The sequence below is a fragment of the Oryctolagus cuniculus genome, chromosome 2 (genome assembly GCF_964237555.1).
Source record: "Oryctolagus cuniculus chromosome 2, mOryCun1.1, whole genome shotgun sequence".
Classification (NCBI taxonomy): Eukaryota; Metazoa; Chordata; class Mammalia; order Lagomorpha; family Leporidae; genus Oryctolagus; species Oryctolagus cuniculus.
This window is the reverse complement of record NC_091433.1, coordinates 87,757,617-87,779,221: the sequence shown is the minus strand read 5'-3', so window position 1 is coordinate 87,779,221 and position 21,605 is coordinate 87,757,617. Positions and strand designations below refer to the sequence as shown.

Genomic DNA, 21,605 nt, shown 5'->3' with positions numbered 1-21,605 from the left:
CATCAGCTTTCATCCTACCAGTAAAGATCCAAATTCCCGCGCAGGCCTCTCGGCACAGGTGCACCTGTGCAGAGGCAGGAGGGGCGGAGCCGGCCTGTTTGCCGCCAGGTAGAGTGAGTCAGAAGCCCAAGGGCAGCTCCCTCCAATCAGCACCCACTCTGCAAAGCCATCTAATCGTGCACAGGGCATCCTAACCGGAGATTAAAGAACGTCAAAATGGTCTCCTCATCTACAGAACCAGTAGAGGATAAAGCTTCCCTCTCCTCGCCTGCACGAAGAAGCGACGGGAGACCCCGCAGAGCTTCCCGGCTCAGCCTGAGCTTGGCGCACGGGAGAAGCGGTGCGCGGCGCCCCCTGATGGCGGTATGGGGCACGGCAGGGGGCGGGCCTGGACCTGTCTGCTTTCCCTGGCTTGTCTCAGGACTGAGAACAAGTTTGGTCCAATTCTGTGATAAAATGGGTGAAAACGGAACAGCCATGATTGCTGACGTCAGCACTATGGCAGCGTAAAGAGCGCGGAGACAGAGCCGGAAAGACAAGAGAGAAGAGGAAGAAGGCCAGGTAATGGGATCCTTTATTGAGCGCCTGTTGTATGCCAAGCACCATAAGGGATGCTGTGGATCAGAGAGCCCGCTCAGCATGGGCTTTCCCTCCGCGCACGCTGCTGAGTCAGGTCGCGGCCCGGCTTCTCTTCTGTTTGCCTCGGAATCAGATGGACGTCGCTGGGGCCGCTGTTGTGGTGTAGTGAGTTAAACTGCTGCCTGCAGCGCCGGCATCCCATATAGGCACCGGTTCGAGTCCCAGCTGCTGCGCGTCCGATCCAGCTCCCTGCTGTGGCTTGGGAAAGCAGTAGAAGATGGCCCAAGTGCTTGGGCCCCTGCACCTGCGAGGGAGTCCCAGAAGCTCCTGGCTCCTGGCTTCAGACTGGAGCAGCTCTGGCTGTTGCAGCCAATTGGGGAATGTCTCTCTCTCTCTCTCTCTCTCTCTCTCTCTGTCTTTCAAATAAATAAAAACAAATCTTTTAAAAAAAAAAGAAAAAAGAGAGAGAGAGAAGATGCCTCCCCAGCAAAGTGGCAGAATCTGGAACGAGGGTGAATCCCAGTTCTGCTCTTTTTTTCCCTCCTGAAAACACTTTTTTTTTTGACAGGCAGAGTTAGACAGTGAGAGAGAGAGACAGAAAGGTCTTCCTTTCCACTGGTTCACCCCCCAAATGGCCGCTATGGCCGGTGTGCTGCTGCCGGCGCACTGTGCTGATCTGAAGCCAGGAGCCAGGTGCTTCTTCCTGGTCTCCCACGTGGGTACAGGGGCCAAGCACTTGGGCCATCCTCCACTGCACTCCTGGGCCACAGCAGAGAGCTGGACTGGAAGAGGAGCAACCGGGACAGAATCCAGCGCCCCGACCGGGACTAGAACACGGTGTCCTGGTGCCACAGGCGGAGGATTAGCCTAGTGAGCCACGGCGCCGGCTGAAAACACGTTGTAAAATGAATTTTTTAAATTTTTAAAAGATTTATTTATTTATTTGAAAGTCAGAGTTACACACACACACACACAGAGAGAGAGAGAGAGAGAGAGAGAGAGAAAGGTCTTCCATCCTGTCGCTCCCCCTCTTCGTGGAGGAACGACACTAAACCCTGCCTAGGCTTCATATCCGAGTCACGGCACCATTATGTCACTCCCCCTCTTCGTGGGGGAACGACACAGGACACTGCGCTGTTCTTTCGTCTGCTCGGCCCTCCCCGGGTTTGCTGCTGGTTCTTCCCGGGTTGGCTACCGTCCCTTCCACCTCCGTGGAAGGGCGGTTCCCCCTGCCACTTTCCCCACTTCCGCGGGGGAGCGGCACACCGCCGGCCGGCTCTCTCGGGGGCTGCTCAGGTGTTATCCGGATAGATGTTCCTTGTGCATGTTGTCTCTCTCCTCCTTTATAGTCCTCTTCCACCAATCCCAACTCTGCTACCCACACGCCGAGTACGCTGCTCTCCTCCAATCAGGAGCAGGTCCTACAGTTTATTGGTTGAACTGGAGGCAGCTGTGTAGAAGCTGTTACTCCCTTCTCAGCACCATATTGTGGGAGAGCAGATGCATAGAATAAGTCTTAATTCGAGTAACAGTATAGGTCCAAGTTGCTCCCCACACATCCACTGGTCACTCCTCATTGGCTGCAATGACCAGAGCTGCACCAATCCGAAGCCAGGAGCCAGGAACTTCTTCCAGGTCTCCCACGTGGGTGTAGGGGTTCAAAGACTTGGGCCATCTTCTACTGCTTTCCCAGGCCATAGCAGAGAGCTGGATCAGAAGTGGAGCAGCCGGGTCTCTAACCAGCACCCATATGGGATGCTGGGATTGGAAGTGGAGTAGCCGGGACTAGAACCAGCGCCCACATGGAATGCTGGTGCTTCAGGCCAGGGCATTAACCCGCTGCACCACAGCACTGGCCCCTTAAAACAAATTTTAAAATTTACTTTCTATTGTATTTGAAAGGCAGTGAGACCTTCGCCCACTCATTGGTTCATTCCCCCAAATGCCCGCAACAGCCAGGGCTGAGTTGAGCCAAAAACCAGGAGCCAGGAACTCGATCTGGGTCTCCCAGTGTGGGTGGCAGGGACCCAGGTCCTTGAGCCACCACCTGCTGCTTTCCGCAGGGAGCTGGAATCCGAAGAGGATCAGAGAAGCAAAGCCACTCCGATGTGCGTGAGACAACTCAGTTGCTGTCAGACGCTCACCCCGGTCGCCGGCTCTGGCCCCCTGTGTCTTCCTGCTTACGCCATCAGCCCGGATCTGTACCCTCTTGTCCTTGTCACCGTGGGCGAGCCCTGCTGGCCTGGCTTCTGCTGGCTTGTGCCCATCTCAGACGGGCTCCTTGGGTTTTCTGTGCCTGCCACTATACATCTCGACTCCTGGCTCCAGCTCCCCACTCAGAGCCTGGTCGGGCCTGCGCCCGACACTTTGGTCCTACTTGGTGGACCCTGTGGTTGCCAACGCACCACTGACCAGGAGAGAGTTGTGAGTAGAAGACTAAGAACAGAGGGTATTTCAGCACGGTGGGAGGCGGGGGCAAGCAGACGGAGCCCCAAGGAGCCAGGAAGAAGAAGGTTGTACACAGGTGGCCATCTGGAGGCGTGCCACGCTGGGAATTCATGCGTTCAGAGTCCTGGAGACCGGAAGTCCCAAATCAAGGTGTTGGCCAGGGCAGGCTCCCTCGAGGGCTCTGGGAAAGGAATCCGTCCTTGCTTCTCCCAGCTGCTCGTGGTTGCCAAAATTCTCGGTATCGTAGCTGCATCCCTCCAGCCCCGGCCTCCGTCTCCACGGGGCCTTCTCCCCCTGTCCGTCTGGGTCCAGATTTCTGTCTTCTTATAACATCCGTCACTGGATGAGGGCCCGAGCTAATCCAGTATGACCTCATCTCAGCTTGATTGCATCCGTAAAGATACCATTTCCAAATAAGGGCACGTTCAGCTGGGGATGGAGGCTTCCCCACGTCTTTCAAAGGGACAGAACTCCAGGCCTGACGGAGCGTCGAGGGAAGGAGGAGCAGGGGCTCCCGGCCCTCCCGTGCCCGTCCTGTTCCCACTGCATCCGACCTACCTAGGAAAGACAAGGCCCTGTCCCACCCCATCGCCAGCCAGAAGGGTGGACGTGGTGGAGGGCAGGGGTCTTACCCGTTCCCGGGGCTCCAGTTCCAGGCTTGAGCGGTCACTGATGGAGTCGTGTGTTTGCTCTCCTCCATGGCCACCCATTCTGCAACTTTCCTGTGTCCCAGCGGGAAGCATCATGGCCTTCTCGCCAGCCACATTTGGTAGCCTCCCTTGCAGATAAGTGTGGCTGTGCGACGGAAGTCCAGCGCGGTGAAGTGTGCCACTCCTGGATCTGCCACAAAAGGGGAAGGGCACATCCCCATCTCCTCTCCCCACTGGCTGCAATGCAGGTGTGATGGTGAGAGCAGAAGCAGCCACAGTAGGTCATGAGGTGGCCTCCATGTATCGGAGATGGGAGGGTCTCTGGCAGTGTTGAATTCAGCCCTGGATTGTTCATACATGAGACCCTTAAGTGAAAGAGAAATAAACTTTGGTCGTTTAAAGCCACGGGCCGGCGCCTTAGCTCACTAGGCTAATCCTCTGCCTGTGGCGCCAGCACCCCGGGTTCTAGTCCTGGTCAGGGCTCCGGATTCTGTCCTGGTTGCCCCTCTTCCAGTCCAGCTCTCTGCTGTGGCCAGGGAGTGCAGTGGAGGATGGCCCAAGTCCTTGGGCCCTGCACCCCATGGGAGACCAGGAGAAGCACCTGGCTCCTGCCATCGGATCAGCCCGGTGTGCCAGCTGCAGCAGCCATTGGAGGGTGAATCAATGGAAAGGAAGACCTTTCTCTCTGTCTCTCTCTCTCTCACTGTCCACTCTGCCTGTCTAAACAACAACAACAACAAAAACAAAACAAAACAAATAAAAAAAGTTTAAAGCCACGGTTGTTTGTTAACTGATTGGTTTTACAGTAGCTGGTTCAAATGGCTCTATCAGCAAAGAGATGATAAAGAAGTTTATACTTTCTGTAGGATACCTGGGCTCTGCACAGATAAGCCCCCGGGTTCTGTGATGAGAGCGGCTTGGGTGACTGTGGTTGCGAAGCTGCCTTACCCTAGCATCTCCAGGGCACCTCCGATCCACGAGACCTGGCATCTCTGTAGTCTGAGTTCACTAAGCCCTCCTGCGACATCGATTCTCTTGGGGCTAACTGTCCCTGAGCATATTCGTTTCCCAAGGCTGCCAAAACAAATGGCTGGAGCCATGAGAGGCCAGAGCTCCAAGAGCCAGGCACTGGCGGGGCTCCTGGGGGCTCTGCTGTGTGCCTCTTTCTTGCATCTGTTGATTCCTGCCAGCCTTGGTGCTCCTGGGCTTGTTGATGCATCACTCTAATTTTTGTAAGATTTATTAATTTGAATGGCAGAGAGAGAGAGAGAGATCTTCCACCTGCTGGTTCACTCCCTAAATGATTGCAACAACTGGAGCTGGGCCAACCCAAAGCCAGGAGCCAAGAACTCCATCTGGGTCTCCCACGAGGGTTGCTGGGGCCCAAGCACTCGGGCCACCTGCTGCTGCTTTCCCAGGCGCATTAGCAGGGAGCTGGATTGGAAGCAGAGCAGCCAGGACTCCAATATGCGACTTCTGGGTCGTAAGCGGCGGCTTAATCTGCTGCCCGACGCATGCCCTCACTGCCATCTTGACTTCCAATCTCACGTGCTCCTGTTTGTCACCTCCTTTTTGTCTTTTATGAAAGGATCAGTGACTGGAAAGGGCTTGTGCTAAACCAAGATGATCTCATCTCAAGACCCTTGCCTTAACCACATCTGCAAAGACTTTTCTCCCAAACCTCACACTCCGAGGTTGCAGAAAGACATAGCTTTTTTTTTTTTTTTTCCGGGGGCGGGGGTGGGGGTGGTGTGTTGCACCAACCATCCACTGCAGTCATCCCTAGGGCAGAGCTGTTGTCCCCAGAAGCCGTGGACTGTGCAGTAGTCAGAAATCTGAGATGAATCCTAATGACCCTGTGTAATTGCCTCCTGTTGAATGTGGGTAGGTCCTGGAACTTGCATTTAATCCACAAAATACAGCAGAGGTGGTGGTGGCGGGGGAGGTGGTGGCGTGGCTCTGTGGGTTAATATGCCACTTGGGACGGCCACACTCCGTACTGAATGCCTAGATTTTGAGTCGCTCCTCTGCTTCTGATCCAGCTTCCTGCAAATGCAAACGCCGGGGGGCAACATATGACAGCCCAGGGAGCTGGGTCCCTGCCGCCCACGTGGGAGGCCTGGATTCAGTCATCTCTTTCCAATGAGGACTGCGTTTCCTCTGGATATGTCCCCAGCAGTGCCAGAGGCGGCTCATCCAGTGCATCTGTTTTTGTTTTCCACATTGATGGTCATGCGGAGACTATTCCACCCGACATTCAGCCCAGCGCCCCCTGCTGGTGGGCTGCGGTGACACAGGCGAGGGGCGGAGTCGGGCGCAGCGCCCCCTGTTGGTGGGCTGCCCGGCCCCACTCTGCTCTTCCTCCACCTCCTAGAGGTGATTCCAACCTCTCCTGCATGTACCCGGCATACAGGAGATGCCAGAAGACTGTCCACGGGCCCCCACGGAGAAAAGCAGGGCAGCTAGGCGCACACAGGCGATCCCGCGCCCCAGCACGTCCCGCCTCCACGTGGTGTGGACAGAAGCTGCGGCCATTTCTGGATTTAGTTCCTGGCATTGGAGTGGGCTCTTTGGATCAGCTAACAGGGGAGTCTTTCTCCCCCACACCTTTCGTGAGAAGTTACTTTATCCTTTGTCCTCTCCGCTGAGCCTGAGGGAAGGTGGTCCCTCAGTGAAATACCCCATATGTGCAGCCAACTTCCGGGAGCATGGCGGCCGGAGCCTGGGGATTGTCTGTGGTCTTGCATTTTCTGGGACAAAGAAATGTCTTTATTTATTTTAAAGTTTTTTTTATTATTATCATTTGAAAAGCAGAGTGACACAGAGAGACAGGCAGAGTCAGAGAGAAAAAAGACAAAAGTCTTCCACTGTCTGGTTCATTCCCCAAATGGCCACAGCAGCTGGGACAGGGCTGGCCTGAAGCCAGGAGCCTGGAACTCTATCCAGGCCTTCCAGGTGGGTGGTGGCAGGGGCCCAAGCACTTGGGCCATCTTCTCCTACTTTCCCAGGTGAATTAGCAGGGAGCTGGATTGGAAATGGAGCAGCTGGGACTTGAACTAATGCTCCATTAGTGTTATAGATGGTGGCTTAAGCCACTGAACTACAATGCTGGCCCCAAAAGAAATGTAAAGACCTTGTTTGTTTGAACATCAGTGTTATTTCAGGGGACTCCTCCAAGTATCCTGTTCTATAAATACATTGTCAAAACCTGGACATGGACCTAGTTTCTTTCTTTTCTTTCTTTCTTTCTTTCTTTCTTTCTTTCTTTCTTTCTTTCTTTCTTTCTTTCTTTCTTCCTTCCTTCCTTCCTTCCTTCCTTCCTTCCTTCCTTCCTTCCTTCCTTCCTTGTAGCTGCCTGAGGGACATATGCATTTTCTTTCTTTCTTTTTTAAAAAAGATTTATTTATTTATTTATTTGTTTGTTCATTTATTTATTTGAAAGTCAGAGTTACACACAGAGAGAGGAGAGGCAGAGGCAGAGAGAGAGGTCTTCCATCCGATGGTTCACTCCCCAGTTGGCAGCAACAGCTGGAGCTGCACAGATCCGAAGCCAGCAGCCAGGAGCTTCTTCCAGGTCTCCCACATGGGTGCAGGGGTGCAAGGACTTGGGCCATCTTCTACTGCTTTCCCAGGCCACAGCAGAGAGCTGGATGGGAAGTGGAGCAGCCAGGACTTGAACCGGCGCCCATATGGGACGTTGGCCCTGCAGGCAGCAGTCTTACCCACTATGCCGTGGTGCTGGCTCTGGGACATATCCATTTTCAGAAACCTCGTGCAACTCTCATTTTGTTATTCCCCGTTTAAAACTGCATGCAATGCTGGGGCCAGCCCTGTGGCATAGTGGGCTAAAGCCTCTGACTGCGGTGCTGGCATCCCATATGGGTACCAGTTTGTGTCCTGGCTGCTCCTCTTCTGATCCAGCTCTCTGCTAGGGCCTGGGAAAGCAGTAGAAGATGGCCCAAGTGCTTGGGTTCCTGCACTCGCATGGGAGACATAGAAGAAGCTCCTGGCTCCTGCCTTCAGACTGGCCCAGCTCTGGCCATTGCAGCCATTTGGGGAGTGAACCAGCAGATGGAGGACCTTTCTCTTTCTCCCCCTCTCTGTGTCTGTATCACTACTTCTCAAATAAATAAAGAAATAAAATCTTAATTTTAAAACAATGCATGCAATGGGATTGGCATTGTCGTGCTCCAGGTTTAGCTGCCTGCCTGCAAACCCAGCATCCCATATGAGCGCTGGTTTGGGTCCAGTGGAAGCTCCCTGCTAATATGCCTGGGAAGCAGCATAAGATAACCCAAATATTTGGGCCCCTGCACCCACATGGGAGACTCAGATGGAGTCTCCAATCCCAGCTGTTGCAGCCATTTGGAGAGTGAACCAGTGGATGGAAGATGCCTCTGTCTCCGTAACTCTGCCTTTCAAACAAATGAAACTTTAAAAGTGTAAAACAATGAAGTGGGGGATTTTACATGACTTGCTGAAGGCCATGTAAGGACAAAGGGCAGGAGCTGAGATGGAAGTGCAGGCCTGGCCGGTGTCAAAGACCCCGTCTGTGTCTCCAGGTGGCTCGGGGTAATATGTGTGAGTGCCATGGCAAAAGCAGAGGCAGCAAGAGCCAAAGGAACCATTTCAGGAGACTCCAGGCTGTGCAGGATGCTGGAAGGAGAGAGTTTGTGCTTATGGGAGCTTCAGGATAAGACGCCCTTGGCATGCATCCTGATGACATGTGGCCATCACAGTGGTCCCCAGGGCCTATGGCAGTGGGCAAATGCTGAACCCAAGTGACGTCCCAAGAATCAGACGTCAAGAGGGCCACAGGACCAGATCAGTGTGAGGGCAGCATTCCCAGGCCATGCAGGGACCCTCCTGGGAATGTCGAGTTGGCTGGGGGATGGGGAGAGGCTAAGAGAGGCTAGCAGGCCGGTGCTCTGTGGATGGATTCTTCTAGTTCATGAACTATGTGCCCTGGGCTGGTGAGCTGTGGGAACTGGGGGTCACAAACATGCCTTCCCCAGTTATTGGCTGTGTAGCTATGAGGCAGAGCCTCTGGTGTGAGCCAACTTCCCTGCCCCTTAACCACACCCCCAACTCCCACTCCCATCCCTACCCCCTGGGGTAATCCAGAGAGAAACCTCCCCCACTCCCAGCTGCTGCAGAGACAGCCATGGGACCATGGCTGTGCCAGGTTTAGAAGCACAAGGCTACCCAATTAAACACCGGTTGTTGGAGGTCATGGTTCCTCGGGATTCAGAGTGCAGGAGGCGAGAACATCGGCCTGCCCGCCCCCTTTCCCCCTGCCCCAGCCCTCAGAGCACCTGGAGCCCTTCTTAGCTGTGCAGTTTGGGAGCAATGGCCACCACCTTGGCTTGCCTTTGTTTAAACTGACTGGGGTGTGCTTGCTCAGCCAGGATAACATCAGGGAAGAGCCAGCGACTCAGCTGGAGCCAGGGAGTGAGGAGGGGGGAGGAGGAGGAGGGGGAGGAGGAGGAGGAGGACAGGAGTGGCCCCAGGGGAGGAAGCATCCTCCTGCTCACAGGGAGCTCAGGAAAAGACAGGCACTCTCTCTTCTGGGCAGGAGGAAGGCATGGCTGGGAAGGCTGCAGCTGTGTGTGTGTGTTTACAAATGCAAACACTGATTTTGAACGGAAGTGTGTGCACACCATAGAAAGCAAGTCTGCCCTCCTCCCCAGCTGGCCCCTGGCCACCCAGTTCCACTTCCCAGCCCATCCCTGCTACCTGCCTCCCGCGAATCCTTCCAGGGAAGGTCTGTGCATGTGCACACGTCCTTGCAGCTTTGCTTTCCTCCCAGATGTCCCTCCCTCTGTGTTCTGCACCTAATGCCTTGCAGAGACTTTTCCCACACCTGTACCCAGAGGGCTGCCTTTAACAGCTGCATCGAATTCTGTTCTTTGAGGAGGCTCTTAAGTTCACGGAACACTGTGCATTATGAAAAAACTATGCGAGTGTTTCAAAAACACAGGCATCCAAATCAACTCCTCTTTGAATTCTATTTTTTTCCACATCCGGTATTCGCTTAAACACTCCTTGTCATCGGTGTTGGCTTTGGCATTGGCACTGTAAGCAAAGCCGTAAGGTAGCTCCCTCAAGCGTGTGTCGCTCTGCACGTGTGCTGCACTTGCTTCTTTTTTTATTTTTTTATTTTTTATTTTTTTTTTTAAATTTTTGACAGGCAGAGTGGACAGTGAGAGAGAGACAGACAGAGAGAAAGGTCTTCCTTTGCTGTTGGTTCACCCTCCAATGGCCACCGCGGCCGGCACACTGTGGCCAGCGCACCGCGCTGATCCGATGGCAGGAGCCAGGAGCCAGGTGCTTTTCCTGGTCTCCCATGGGGTGCAGGGCCCAAGCACTTGGGCCATCCTCCACTGCACTCCCTGGCCACAGCAGAGAGCTGGCCTGGAAGAGGGGCAACCAGGACAGAATCCGGCGCCCCGACCGGGGCTAGAACCCGGTGTGCCGGCGCCGCAAGGTGGAGGATTAGCCTAGTGAGTCACGGCGCCGGCCTGCACTTGCTTCTGTTCTCGCCACCAGACTCAGCCAGAGAACAAAGCCCAAGCACGCCGAGAGTGCCCAATGGCACGGCGACACTCTGAACTGTGACAGAGGGCAGATGTGCCCTGGCCTGCTCGGTTCTGGAGCCTACAACTTCTCTCTCTTGCTCAAGCCAGTTTGGGCTGGACTTTTATTTATTTATTTATTACCTGCAGCATGAGAAATTCTCACTGGCACACAGGTTAAACTCGCAACCCGGAAGGGCATTCGGCCTCGTGGTAAAGACGGAGGTGCAGATGCCCGCATCCCGTATGGGAATGCCTGGGTCGGGATCCCCCCCTCCAGCCCCTGACGTCAGCTTCCTGCGATGTACAACTGGGCAGCAGCAGGGGCGGCTCAGGCGGCCAGGTCCTTGCCACCCAACGAGGGAGACGTGGATTGAGTTCCTGGCTCCTGACTCGGGGCCAGCCCAGTCCTGGTCACTGTGGGCATTTGGGCCGTGAATAGGTGAATGGAAACTCGGTCTCTCTGACTCTCAAAAAAAAAACAAAACAAAACAAAACAAAACTTTTTTTTTTTTTTTAAATTTAAAAAGGAGCTGACATTGTGGGGCCTTGGGTTAAGCCACTGCTTGCAACACTGGTATCCCATATCAATGTGCTGGTTCCAATCCTGGCAGCTCTAGTTCTGGTCCAGTTCTTGCTAATGTCCCTGGGAAAACAATGGAAGATGACCCCCGCCATCCACATGGGAGACCCAGAAGGAGCTCCTGGCTGGGACTGGCTCCATCAGTCCCAGCTGTTGTGGGTATCTGGGGAGTGACCCAGAGGCTAGATTTCTGTCTGTCTGTCTCCGTCTCCCCATCTTACAAATAAAATGAAGAAAAAACTGGAAGACTGTCTTATTCTGTTTGCTGCCGCTCTGCTCGATACCAGAGCCTGGGCAGTTTATGAAGAGCAAAGATTCATCTGTCTCCTGGTTCTAGAGACGACTGCGTGGGCGCCTCTGGTGAGGTCCTGCTTGCTGCCGGGCAGTCTGCAGAGTCCTGAGGCGGTGCTGGGCATTGCGTCGTGACGCCGTGAGAGGCATACATGCCAGGGACGGAGCCAAGCTGGCTTTTCTAAAGGTCTGCTCTCGGGATGACCCACTGACCCCTTCATCCACGAATGAACTAACCTAGTCACCTCTTTCTGGTCCCACCTGGTCTCACCTCTTACAGCTTACAAGGGGGAATCACATGTTTTTTTTTGACAGGCAGAGTGGACAGTGAGAGACAGAGAGAAAGGTCTTCCTTTTGCCGTTTGTTCACCCTCCAATGGCCACCACGGCTGGCGCGCTGCAGCCGGTGCACCGCGCTGATCCGATGGCAGGAGCCAGGTACTTATCCTGGTCTCCCATGGGGTGCAGGGACCAAGTACTTGGGCCATCCTCCACTGCACTCCTGGGCCACAGCAGAGAGTTGGCCTGGAAGAGGGGCAACCAGGACAGAATCCAGCGCCCCGACCGGGACTAGAACCCAGGGTGCCGGCGCCGCAAGGCGGAGGATTAGCCTAGTGAGCCACGGCGCCGGCCAGGGGATCACATTTTAACACGAGCGGCTGGTGTTGGGGTGCAGTGGGTGAAGACACTGCTTGTGACACTGACATCACACGTCAAGTTCTGTTCCAAGTCCTTGCTGCTCCGCTTCCGATCCAGCTCCCTGCTAATGTGCCTGGGAAGGTAGTGGAAGACGGCCCAAGAGCTTTGAAGCCTGTTACTCACGTGGGAGACCTGGATGGAGCTCCTGGCTCCTGGCTTCCTCTTCATCCAGACCTGGCTGTTGTGGCTATCTGGGAAGTGAGCCAGTGAATGAAGGATGTCTCTCTCCCACTGCGTCCCTTTCTGTCACTCTGCCTTTCAAATAACTACGTTGAAGCAAATTTTTAAGATAGATTTATTTTTTTGATAGGTAGAGCGACAGACTGAGAGAGACAGGTCTTCCATCCGCTGGTTCACTCCCCAAATGGCTGCAACTGCTGGAGCTGCGTCAATCCGAAGCCAGGAGCCAGGAGCTTCTTCCAGGTCTCCTACATGGGTGCAGGGGCCCAAGGACTTGGGCCATCTTCCACTGCTTTCCCAGGCCATAAGCAGAGAACAGGATTGGAAGAGGAGTAGCTGGGTCTTGAACCGGCACCCATATGGGATACCGGCACCACAGGTGGAGGATTAACCCACTGCACCATGGCGCTGGCCCCTAAAAATTTTTTTAACATGAAATTTGGTGGGAGATGCTCAGATGATGGAAAGTGTACACCAAAATACGGACCGGTTATGGATATGATTAAAGGAAATGTGTGCTCTTCGTTATAATTTTTGGAACTGTTAAAGTTTTCTGCAATAATACAGATCATTTTCATAATCATTTACCTCCCAGCAGGTGAGGTGTCAAACAGGGAGTCGGGGGGCACATGGCTTAGGGGAGCAGTGCCCTTCAGGGAGGCGGGGCTGCACTGGGAGTGGACCTGGGCGTGCCAGCTGAGCCACAGAGATGCCCCAGCTCCCTGCTGGTGGGGCTGCAACCTGCCAGGTGGCTCCTGCCAGCCAGGGCAGTTCTCCACAGAAGACACCCAGGCCCTGTCCACCAGCAAAGCCACAGCTGGCAATGGGTGTGCGGGCGAGGGAAGGGAATTGAGTGAGACACAATGCCTACCGCCATCATTTAAGAGTGTTGCCTTTTAGGAAGTTATTCAGGAACTACTTTAATTGTTTTATGTAGTTTTTTTGAAAGGCAGAGAGAGAGGCTCTCGCACACAGATGGAGAGATCTTTCAGTTGCTGCTTTACTCCCCAGATGGCCACATCACTTGGTGCTAGGCCAGGCTGAAGGCAGGAACTGGGAACTCAGGCCAGGTCTCCTACTGGAGCCACCACTTGCTACTTCCCAGGATGCACAGTAGCAGGAAGCTGGGACGGGAATGGAGCCAGGACTGGAACTCAGGCGATCAGATATGGGATGCGGGTGGTGTCTTAACCAGTACACCACGTCCCCCTAAAGAGATATTAGACAAGAAAGAAGAGGGGCTGACATTGTGGCACTGTGACACCAGCATCCCACAGGAGCACCGGTTTGAGTCCCAGGTGCTCTGCTTCCAATCCAGCTTCCTGTTAACGGCCTGGGAAGGCAGCAGGTGATGGCCCATGTACTTGGGCCCCTGCCACCCATGTGGGAGAACTGAATAGAGTTTCAGGCTCCTGGCTTTGGCCTGGCCCAGCCTTAACCATTGCAGTCATTTGGGGAGCGAACCAGTGAATGGAAGATCTCCCTCTCTCTCTCTGTAATCGTGACTTTCAAATAAATAAATAAATAAATATATTTTAGATTTTATTTATTTGAGAAGCAGAGTTACAGAGAGAGAGAGAGAGAGAGAGAGAGAGAGAGAGGTCTTCCATCTGCTGGTTCACTCTCCAGATGGCCACCATGGCCAGAGATGAGCCAATCCGAAGCTAGGATCCAGGAGCTTCTTCCAGGTCTCCTAAGTGGGTACAGGGGTCCAAGGACTTGGTCCATCTTTCACTGCTTTTCCAGGCCATAGCACGGAGCTGCATCAGAAGTGGAGCAGCTGGGACTTGAACCAGTGCCCATATGGGATGCCAGAGCCACAGGCAGAGGCTTAACCTACTACACCACAGCGCTGACCCCCAAATAAATAAATATTACAAAGAAACAACAAAACAAAATGCAAGACTGACCCTATAGAGGCTGCCGATTGCTTGCTGGCCCCTGCTCTCTACGTTGGCTGGTTAGCGGTCCCTAAAACTGTTAACAGAGCTGAAAGAAATAGGACTGGCTTCCTGGCTTGCAGTGTTCCTAAACATAGCAAACGACATGGAAGATCACAATGTTTTCTTTCTGTTGGTCTTTCAAAGGTGGAAGCTTCAGGAAAAAAAAAAAAAAAGATGCTTTTAAAATTCCTCTCTCGTCTTGCAACGGGGCATGCTCTGGGGTTTTGGCTGTTCCCCGGGAGGCCCTAGCTGGCTCATTCGCTGCCCGCCTTGCCCAGTCTTCTACGTGGCTGGTATCCCGTTTTAGGATTGGGCGACTTGGGGCCAGAGAAGGGAGGCAGCGAGTTAGGGAAAAGGCCTGGGAGTCCCATGTCCGCCCACTGCAGCCTGATCTCTCCGGCGTTCTCCACGGGTGCCACAGAACGCTTCCGTGGCCGCGGAGTTCGGAGGTTCCGTTGCCAGGTCGACCAGGGCGCACAGCGTCTGCGTTGGAGCTGGTCCAGGCGTGGAGGCGGTGCGCCCCGAGCAGAAGCAGGGGAGGGCGCCTCTCCGCGTTCATCCCAGTGATGCCTACCCTGTCGGTGTTTGCGGACGTGCCCCCAGCCCACAAGCTGGAGGGCAGCCTGTTTAAGACCTACAAACAGGACGACCACCCCAACAAGATCTTCCTGGCCTACAGAGGTAGCTGCAGCTCAGGACTTGCGGCGTTATGGCGTGGCGAGGGTGGAGGAGGAGCCGGGGTGGCCCTCGCCTCCGCGGGTAGAAAACGGTCTTCTCTGTTTACGGCACTGCCTAGTGGGGACGAGGTCAGAGAAAGCGCCAGGTTGCTCTCTGCCCTCTGGCCTTCTCTGGGGGCTTCCTGGGGTTTGCTCAGAGCTGAGTTATTTCCCACCAGGCTATGCTTTGGGCCGGCATGGACACCACCATTTCTCCAGCCACTTCCTCCTCCTCCTCATTCTTTGTGTCCCTTCCCAATATTGCCTTTGTTTAGCTTCCATGTATCGTTTTAAAAAAAGATTTATGCATGTATTTGAAAGGCAGAGAGAGAGAGAGAGAGAGAGAGAGAGAGAGGTCTTCTGTCTGCTGGTTCACTCCCCAAATGACTGCAGTGACCAGAGCTGTGCCGATCTGAAGCCAGGAGCCAGGAGCTTCTTCCGGGTTTCCCATGTGGGTGCAGGGGCCCAAGGACTTGGGCCATCTTCTACTGCTTTCCCAGGCCATAGCAGAGAGCTGGATCTGAAGTGGAGCAGCCAAGACTCGAACTGGAGCCCATACAGGATGCTGGCACCTCAGGTGGCAGCTTTACCTGCTATGCCACAGCACCGGCCCTCAGCTTCCATGTGTCTTTAACTCACACTTTGTATAAGATTTTTAATCTTTAAAGCAGAAAGGGTTTCAGTTGTCTTTTTATCACTATTATTAGAGTTATTTATTTGAAAGAGCAACGAGGGGGTGGGGTGGGGAGAATCTTCCATCTTCTGGTTCAGTCTCCAAATGACTACAACAGCCAGGGCTGGGCCAGAGCGAAGCCAGGAGCCAGGAGCCAGGAGCCAGGAGCCAGGAGCCAGGAGCCAGGAACCCCATCTGGATCTCTCATGTGGATGGCTGGGACCCGTGTACTTGGGCCATCCTCTGCTGCCTTCCCAGGGAGCCAGATGGGTAGTGCAGGAACTGGGACTCAGGGGCTGGTGCAGTGGTGCAATGGGTTAAAGCCATGGCCTGCAGCACTGGCATCCCATATGGGCACCGGTTCAAGTCCTGGCTGCTCCACTTCCTATCCAGCTGTCTTGGATCAGCTCAGCTCTGGCCATTGCAGTCATTTGGGGAGTGAACCAGCGGATAGAAGACCTCTCTCTCTCTCTCTGTCTCTCTTTCTCTGGCTCTACTTCTGTCTGTAACTCTGTCTTTCAAATAAATAAAATAAATCTTTAAAAAAAAAAAAAAAGAAACTGGGACTCAAACTAGCACTGCCATAGGGGCTGTCTCTGCATCTGTCTCACAAGCAGTGGCGTGATGGATTGCACCCCATCGCCAGCCCCTTCAGTTGCCTTTAAGACAAAGATTGTGCACATTCACTCACAGCGCTTTGTTTTTATAAGGAAAATAAGGCACGGGAGAGTGGTCTTGGCAGAAGCAACCGGTCAGAGCCTCGAGCAGCACAGGGCAGACTTGTGGTTTGCGGCTGTCTGCGGTGCACGGCCTGTGCACCCCCGGCAGCTCCGCCTTGCGTTTCCCTCGCAGTCTGCATGACCAGCGAAGGCCACCCCTGGGTGTCCCTCGTGGTGCGCAAGACCCGGCTGCAGATCGCACAGGACCCCTCGCTCAACTGCGAGTACTTGCCCACCATGGGCATGAAATCCTTCGTCCAGGCCTCCTTGGAGCTCCTCTTTGGAAAGCACAACCAGGCTATGGTGGAGAACAGGGTGAGAGCAAGCCCCCTCTTGATAGGGGCCCACGTGTGTGAGAAGGGAGGGGGAGATCTGGGGCTGCTCTGTGTGACACCTGAAAGGGACCGTGGAGGGCCCCCCGGCCTGGGTTGAGGGGGTCCCCGAGACACAGAAAGTCCACAGCCTTGGCTGTAGCAAGGCAGAACTAGGCTCAGCACCCCCAAATCCAGTGCCTTCTATTCGAATGCTCCTCCCTCGCTGAGCTGAGTTGAGCTGAGCTGGCTTGGCCACTCAATTCAGCAGGTGCACTGTGCAGAATGAGAGACAGGCTCAGCAGCACCGTTTCTCTCTGCCTGGGGCCTTTCTGCTAGTTTGCTTTTGCTGACAGATAGGAGGCGTGCACATCATTGGTGACAGCGGTGCCTTCCAGCTCGGGGCCCAGTTCCTCAGAAACTGGCACAAGGATGCACAAGTGGTTTGCATTGTCTCCTCTCAGAAAGGTGAGGCGCCGTGGCCTCTCCCGCCTCCCGCTTGCATTTGCAATCGTCCCTGCTGTCCTGGGCAGACCTCTCCCTGGGGACTCCCAGCCCCACCTCTGCCGCCCGCTCCCCGGACACCGCCCCGACGGGGCTATGTTCTTGCAGAGCTGCATGGACTCGTCTTCCAGGACATGGGCTTTGCAGTGTATGAGTATTCCATCTGGGACCCCCAGCAACTGTGCATGAGCTCCCACAGCTTCCTCGACATAGTGGAGGTAGAGGAGCCCCACGCAGAAGCTTCCCCCGGGCCTCCCTCTTGTCCCCTGGCCTGCACCCCTCTGTGGCCATCCAAGGCCTTCTCTGGGGGTTTGGGGTTGCCTAGCCTTTGAATGGGAGCCACGCGGGAGGCCAAGTGGCGGATAACAGGCTGGTGCACCTGCAGCAGGTCCCACGCAGCTGCATCCTTGTGATCGGCAATATCATCGACTGTAAGTTGACGCACAGCCAGTGGACAAAGGTGGTGTCCATCATGAAGGTGAGCTCCGCCCACCCAAGCCCCACCCTCTGGCTTCCGCGGCCCGAGCTCGCGCTGTTCTACTTTCTCGTGCAGAGCAAGCGCATCTTCCTCTTTCTGGACGCCCCTTGCCAAGGTTTCTACACGGGTGACCTGGAACAAGATGTGAGGATCTTACGGTTCTTTGTGTCTCGAGGCTTCGAGTTCTTCTGCAGCCAGTCGCTGTCCAAGAATTTCGGCATTTATGGTATGGGGTGGGTGGGAGGGGAAGGCGGGCCCTGGGACTGAAGGGCCAGGCATCTGAGGCCTGGGCCATGCTTTTGACATCTCCTATCCGCTGCAGGGGGGACGTGCAGGCGCACAGTGGAGGCAGGAGGGAGGAGCGCCCAGCTACATGGACTGGCTTCTCTTCCTAACATTAGCTAAGATGAGAGGGTAGCACGCAGGGGTCTCTCACGGGGCTTCCTCCTGCAGAAGACCCTGACTTAGGGGTGCTTGGTGCTGAGGATCAGCCTCTTGCGGCTTCCTGGGACCTGCGTAGCATCCCCCCGGCTGGGCTGGGATGAGGGTCCCAGGCTGAGAGAGAGGGACAGGGGAGGGCTGTGGGCACGGGGCAGCAGACTGAGGCCAGGCTGTCTTCCCCATGCTGCAGATGAAGGCGTGGGGATCCTGGTCGTGGTGGCATTCAACAACCAGTGCCTGCTGCATGTCCTCTCCCATCTGAGCAGCTACGCGCAGGCCCTGTGGCTCAACCCTCCATCCATGGGGGCTCGCATCATCACCTCCATCCTGTGCAACCCAGCCCTGCAGGAAGGATGGTAAGGGTGGACGACTGGGGCAGGCAAGGATGGCCAGAGCCCCCGCACACCTGTGGACGTGCTGCCTCGCGGGACCAGCTGGGGGCTTCCCTCCCTCTCCCTGTAGCACCTTCACTCCATTCGACATTTGCTGAGGACCTACTGTGTGCCAGTGGCAGGGGCTATGCCAAGAGTTGCCCCACCTTGGGGGAATGGGTGATACAGACCAGTGAGGTATTTGAACTCTTCCAGGCTTCAGGAGATTAGACAGCATCCAGGGTTTGCTGCTCTGGCAAACCTCTGCCTGGGCACCTGCTTGGCTTGCTGAAATACAAGATCAAACCTCCTTCCCAGGGGGCTGGTGGTGTTGTGGCACAGCGGGTTAGGCCACCGCCTGCAATGTCTGCATTCCAAATTGGAGTGCCGGTTCAAGTCCCGGCTGCTCCACTTCCAATCCAGCTTGGGCCCCTGCCAACCGAATGGGAGACTGGGTGAAGCTCCTGGCTCCTGGCTTCAGCCTGGCCCAGCCCCAGCTGTTGTGGCCATCTGGGGAGTGAACCAGTGGATGGAAGACCTCTCTCTCTCTCTCTCTCTCTCTCTCTCTCAATGTGTGTGTGTGTGTGTGTGTGTGTGTCTTCCTCTCTATCATTCTGCCTTTCAAATAAAATAAATATTTGAAAAAACAAAACCTGCTCCATCCACGACAGTCCCCTGGCCATGCCCTCGGGGGCCCGTGTTGGAGGCCGGAGAAGGTGGGCGGAGGGGAGAGAGGGGCTCGGGAGCGGGGATCCCTCACAGCCTCGTGGCTTGCTGTGCCTCGCTGGCAGGAAGCAGAGTCTGAAAGGGATCATGGAAAGCATCATGTTGATCAAGGAGAAGGTGAAGGAGAGGCTCCGGCTGCTGGGAACCCCGGGCTCCTGGGATCACATCACTGAGCAGAACGGGACCCACGGCTACCTCGGCCTCACCAGTGAGTACGCGGGGGGCAGCGGGCCTGTGTCCGAGCCTTAGACTAGGGGGCCAGTGCCTTGCTCTGCTCCACAGTTGGGTCTCCCCTGCAACGTGGGGCTGCCTGCAAGGCTGTTGGGAGGCCCCAGAGGCACTGACACCCCCCGATCCGTCAGCATTCTGCTGGGCTGGGGTGGGAGTGGCAGTGGGGGCTGGCACTGGCGGTGGCTGGAGCGGCTGCTGCGGTGGTCACAGCCCAGCAGATAGACTACCTGGTGAAGAAGAAGCACATCTACATCCCCCGGAACAGCAGGATCAACTTCACCTGCATCAACGCCCACAACATTGAGTACATCACACAGAGCATCCACGAGGCTGTGCTGCTTGTCCACACCACCACGGAGGATCCCCAAGCCAAAGACCCCCGGCTCCAATAAACGCGTTCGTGTCCGCACAGGATCTGTGCTGATTCGTCCTGTTGTCATTCACGCCCCTACACAGTACTCTCGCCATCCACTTATGAAACACCAGTGGAGCCTCAGGAGACAGCGGGGTCAGGGCGGGGGAGGAGAAGGCCCGGAGAACAAGGCAGGACCTGCTTTCAGTGGCCGTCTCTCTTGAGGGTATTTCAAAAAGTTCATGGAAAAACAGAGGGGCCGGCGCTGTGGTGTAGCGCATGAAGCCACCACCTGCAATGCTGGCATTCTATACAGTGCCAGTTCAAGCTCTGGATGCTCTTTTTTTTTAAAAAAAATAATTTATTTATTATTTATTTAAGAGGTAGAGTTACAGACAGTGAGAGGGAGAGACAGAGAGAAGGTCTTCCATCTGCTGGTTCACTCTTCAAATGGCCACAATAGCCAAAGTTGGGCCAATCCAAAGCCAGGAGCCAGGAGCTTCTTCTGGATCTCCCACGTGAGTGCAGGGGCCCAAGCACTTGGGCCATTTTCTGCTTTCCCAGGCCATAGCAGAGAGCTGGATTAGGAGAGGAGCAGCCGGGACTAGAACTGGTGCCCATATGGGATGCTGGTGCCACAGGCAGAGGATTAACCTCCTGTGCCTCAGTGCCGGCCCCAAGTTCTAGCTGCTCTGCTTCTGATCCAGCTCCCTGCCAATGGCTTGTGAAAAGCAGTGGAAGATGGCCCAAGTGTTTGGGCCCTGCCACTTACATGGGAGACCAGGATGAAGCTCCTGGCTTCTCCTGGCTTTGGTCTGACCCAGCTCTGGCTGTTGAAGCCATTTGGGGAGTGAACCAGTGGATGGATGCTCACTCTCCCTCTCTCACACTCTCTCTCTCTCCCTTTCTCTCTGTAACTCTACCTTTTAAATAAATAAATAAATCCTTAAAAAACAAACAAAAAAAAGTGGAATGCAAAAGGAAAACCATGCATAGTGTCTTCCTGGCACCATTTCCATGAATGTTTTGAAGACTTGAGCACCTGCTGTGTGAAGGCCCCAAGCCTGGCCTGGAAAGTCATGCAAAAGCCATTCAGTCTTTTTCCCCCAGAGGCTTACGGTCCAAGGGAGACAAACCCTGCCACGTGCAACAGGGAAGCGGCATTCCCAGGCTGAATGGGATATGGCACCGTGGATCATGTAGACATAAAGTGGCCAGGGATTCTGTGGGCCAGCACTGCTGGGGCACAGCGTAGGAGGAGGTGGGACTTGATGGGGACAGCAGGTGGAAGGGAGCTAGAAGGATGTGGCGGGTTAGAGAACAACTGGCATGACAATTAATGTGACTGTTCCCTGGGGATCTACTCACCCATGGAACTCCGCGGTCCCCCGGGATACCAGAAGATACGAGGGAACTTCAGAATGTGTGCGGAAAACAGAGTTGAAAGATAAATGCATTTTGGGCCGGTGCCGCGGCTCAGTAGGCTAATCCTCCACCTAGCGGCGCCAGCATACCGGGTTCTAGTCCTGGTCGGGGCGCCAGATTCTGTCCCGGTTGCCCCTCTTCCAGGCCAGCTCTCTGCTATGGCCAGGGAGTGTAGTGGAGGATGGCCCAAGTCCTTGGGCCCTGCACCCCATGGGAGACCAGGAGAAGCACCTGGCTCCTGCCTTCGGATCAGCGCGGTGCGCTGGCTGCAGCGCGCCAGCCGTGGCAGCCATTGGAGGGTGAACCAATGGCAAAAAGGAAGACCTTTCTCTGTCTCTCTCTCTCACTATCCACTCTGCCTGTCAAAAAAAAAAAATCCTTAAAAAAAAAGATAAATGCATTTTGATGTACAGTTTTTTTTTTTAAATCTGTGCATATGAGGGGTCTTCAAAAAGTTCATGGAGATACGTATTATGAAAAAGCTTTGCCTGGACTTCAAAATTCGGGACTTGAGAATAAATCCATCTTTTGAAAGATTTTTAAAAAGCTGCACTTATTTATTTGAGAAGGGGAGAGAGAGAGAGAGAGATGGAATCTTACTTCTGCTGGTTCACTCTCCAGATGGCTGCAGCTGGGTCCAGGATAAAGCCAGCCAGGAAGGAGAATGGAGCTCCACCTGCGTCTCCCCATGCATGGCAGGGACACAAGCA

The 21,605-nt window shown here is 54.8% G+C and overlaps 1 protein-coding gene across 2 annotated transcripts; it reads left to right on the top strand.

Annotated features, from left to right (window-relative positions):
• Window positions 1-14,411: 14,411 nt before the first annotated feature.
• On the top strand, window positions 14,412-19,538 carry GOT1L1 (glutamic-oxaloacetic transaminase 1 like 1). 2 transcript variants are annotated; one of them, XM_017350348.3, is made up of 9 exons: window positions 14,412-14,629; window positions 16,190-16,371; window positions 16,724-16,835; window positions 16,980-17,089; window positions 17,260-17,349; window positions 17,425-17,575; window positions 17,981-18,146; window positions 18,953-19,095; window positions 19,329-19,538. In XM_017350348.3, exons 1-9 carry the CDS (start codon window positions 14,515-14,517, stop codon window positions 19,508-19,510), a joined length of 1,251 nt encoding a protein of 416 aa, XP_017205837.3. In that variant the 5' UTR covers window positions 14,412-14,514; the 3' UTR covers window positions 19,511-19,538. The 2 variants fall into 2 exon arrangements, with proteins under 2 accessions (XP_017205837.3, XP_002720854.3); XM_002720808.4 differs by having other exon boundaries at window positions 17,257-17,349.
• The last annotated feature ends 2,067 nt before the right edge of the window (window positions 19,539-21,605 follow it).

Bases quoted from the DNA above. Each gene is read 5' to 3' on its own strand.
- GOT1L1 (XM_002720808.4), top strand. From the start codon at position 14,515: ATGCCTACCCTGTCGGTGTTTGCGGACGTGCCCCCAGCCCACAAGCTG. The intron at 16,372-16,723 runs GTGAGAGCAAGC...TTTTGCTGACAG, and splicing joins AGGCTATGGTGGAGAACAGG to ATAGGAGGCGTGCACATCAT. The intron at 16,836-16,979 runs GTGAGGCGCCGT...ATGTTCTTGCAG, and splicing joins CATTGTCTCCTCTCAGAAAG to AGCTGCATGGACTCGTCTTC.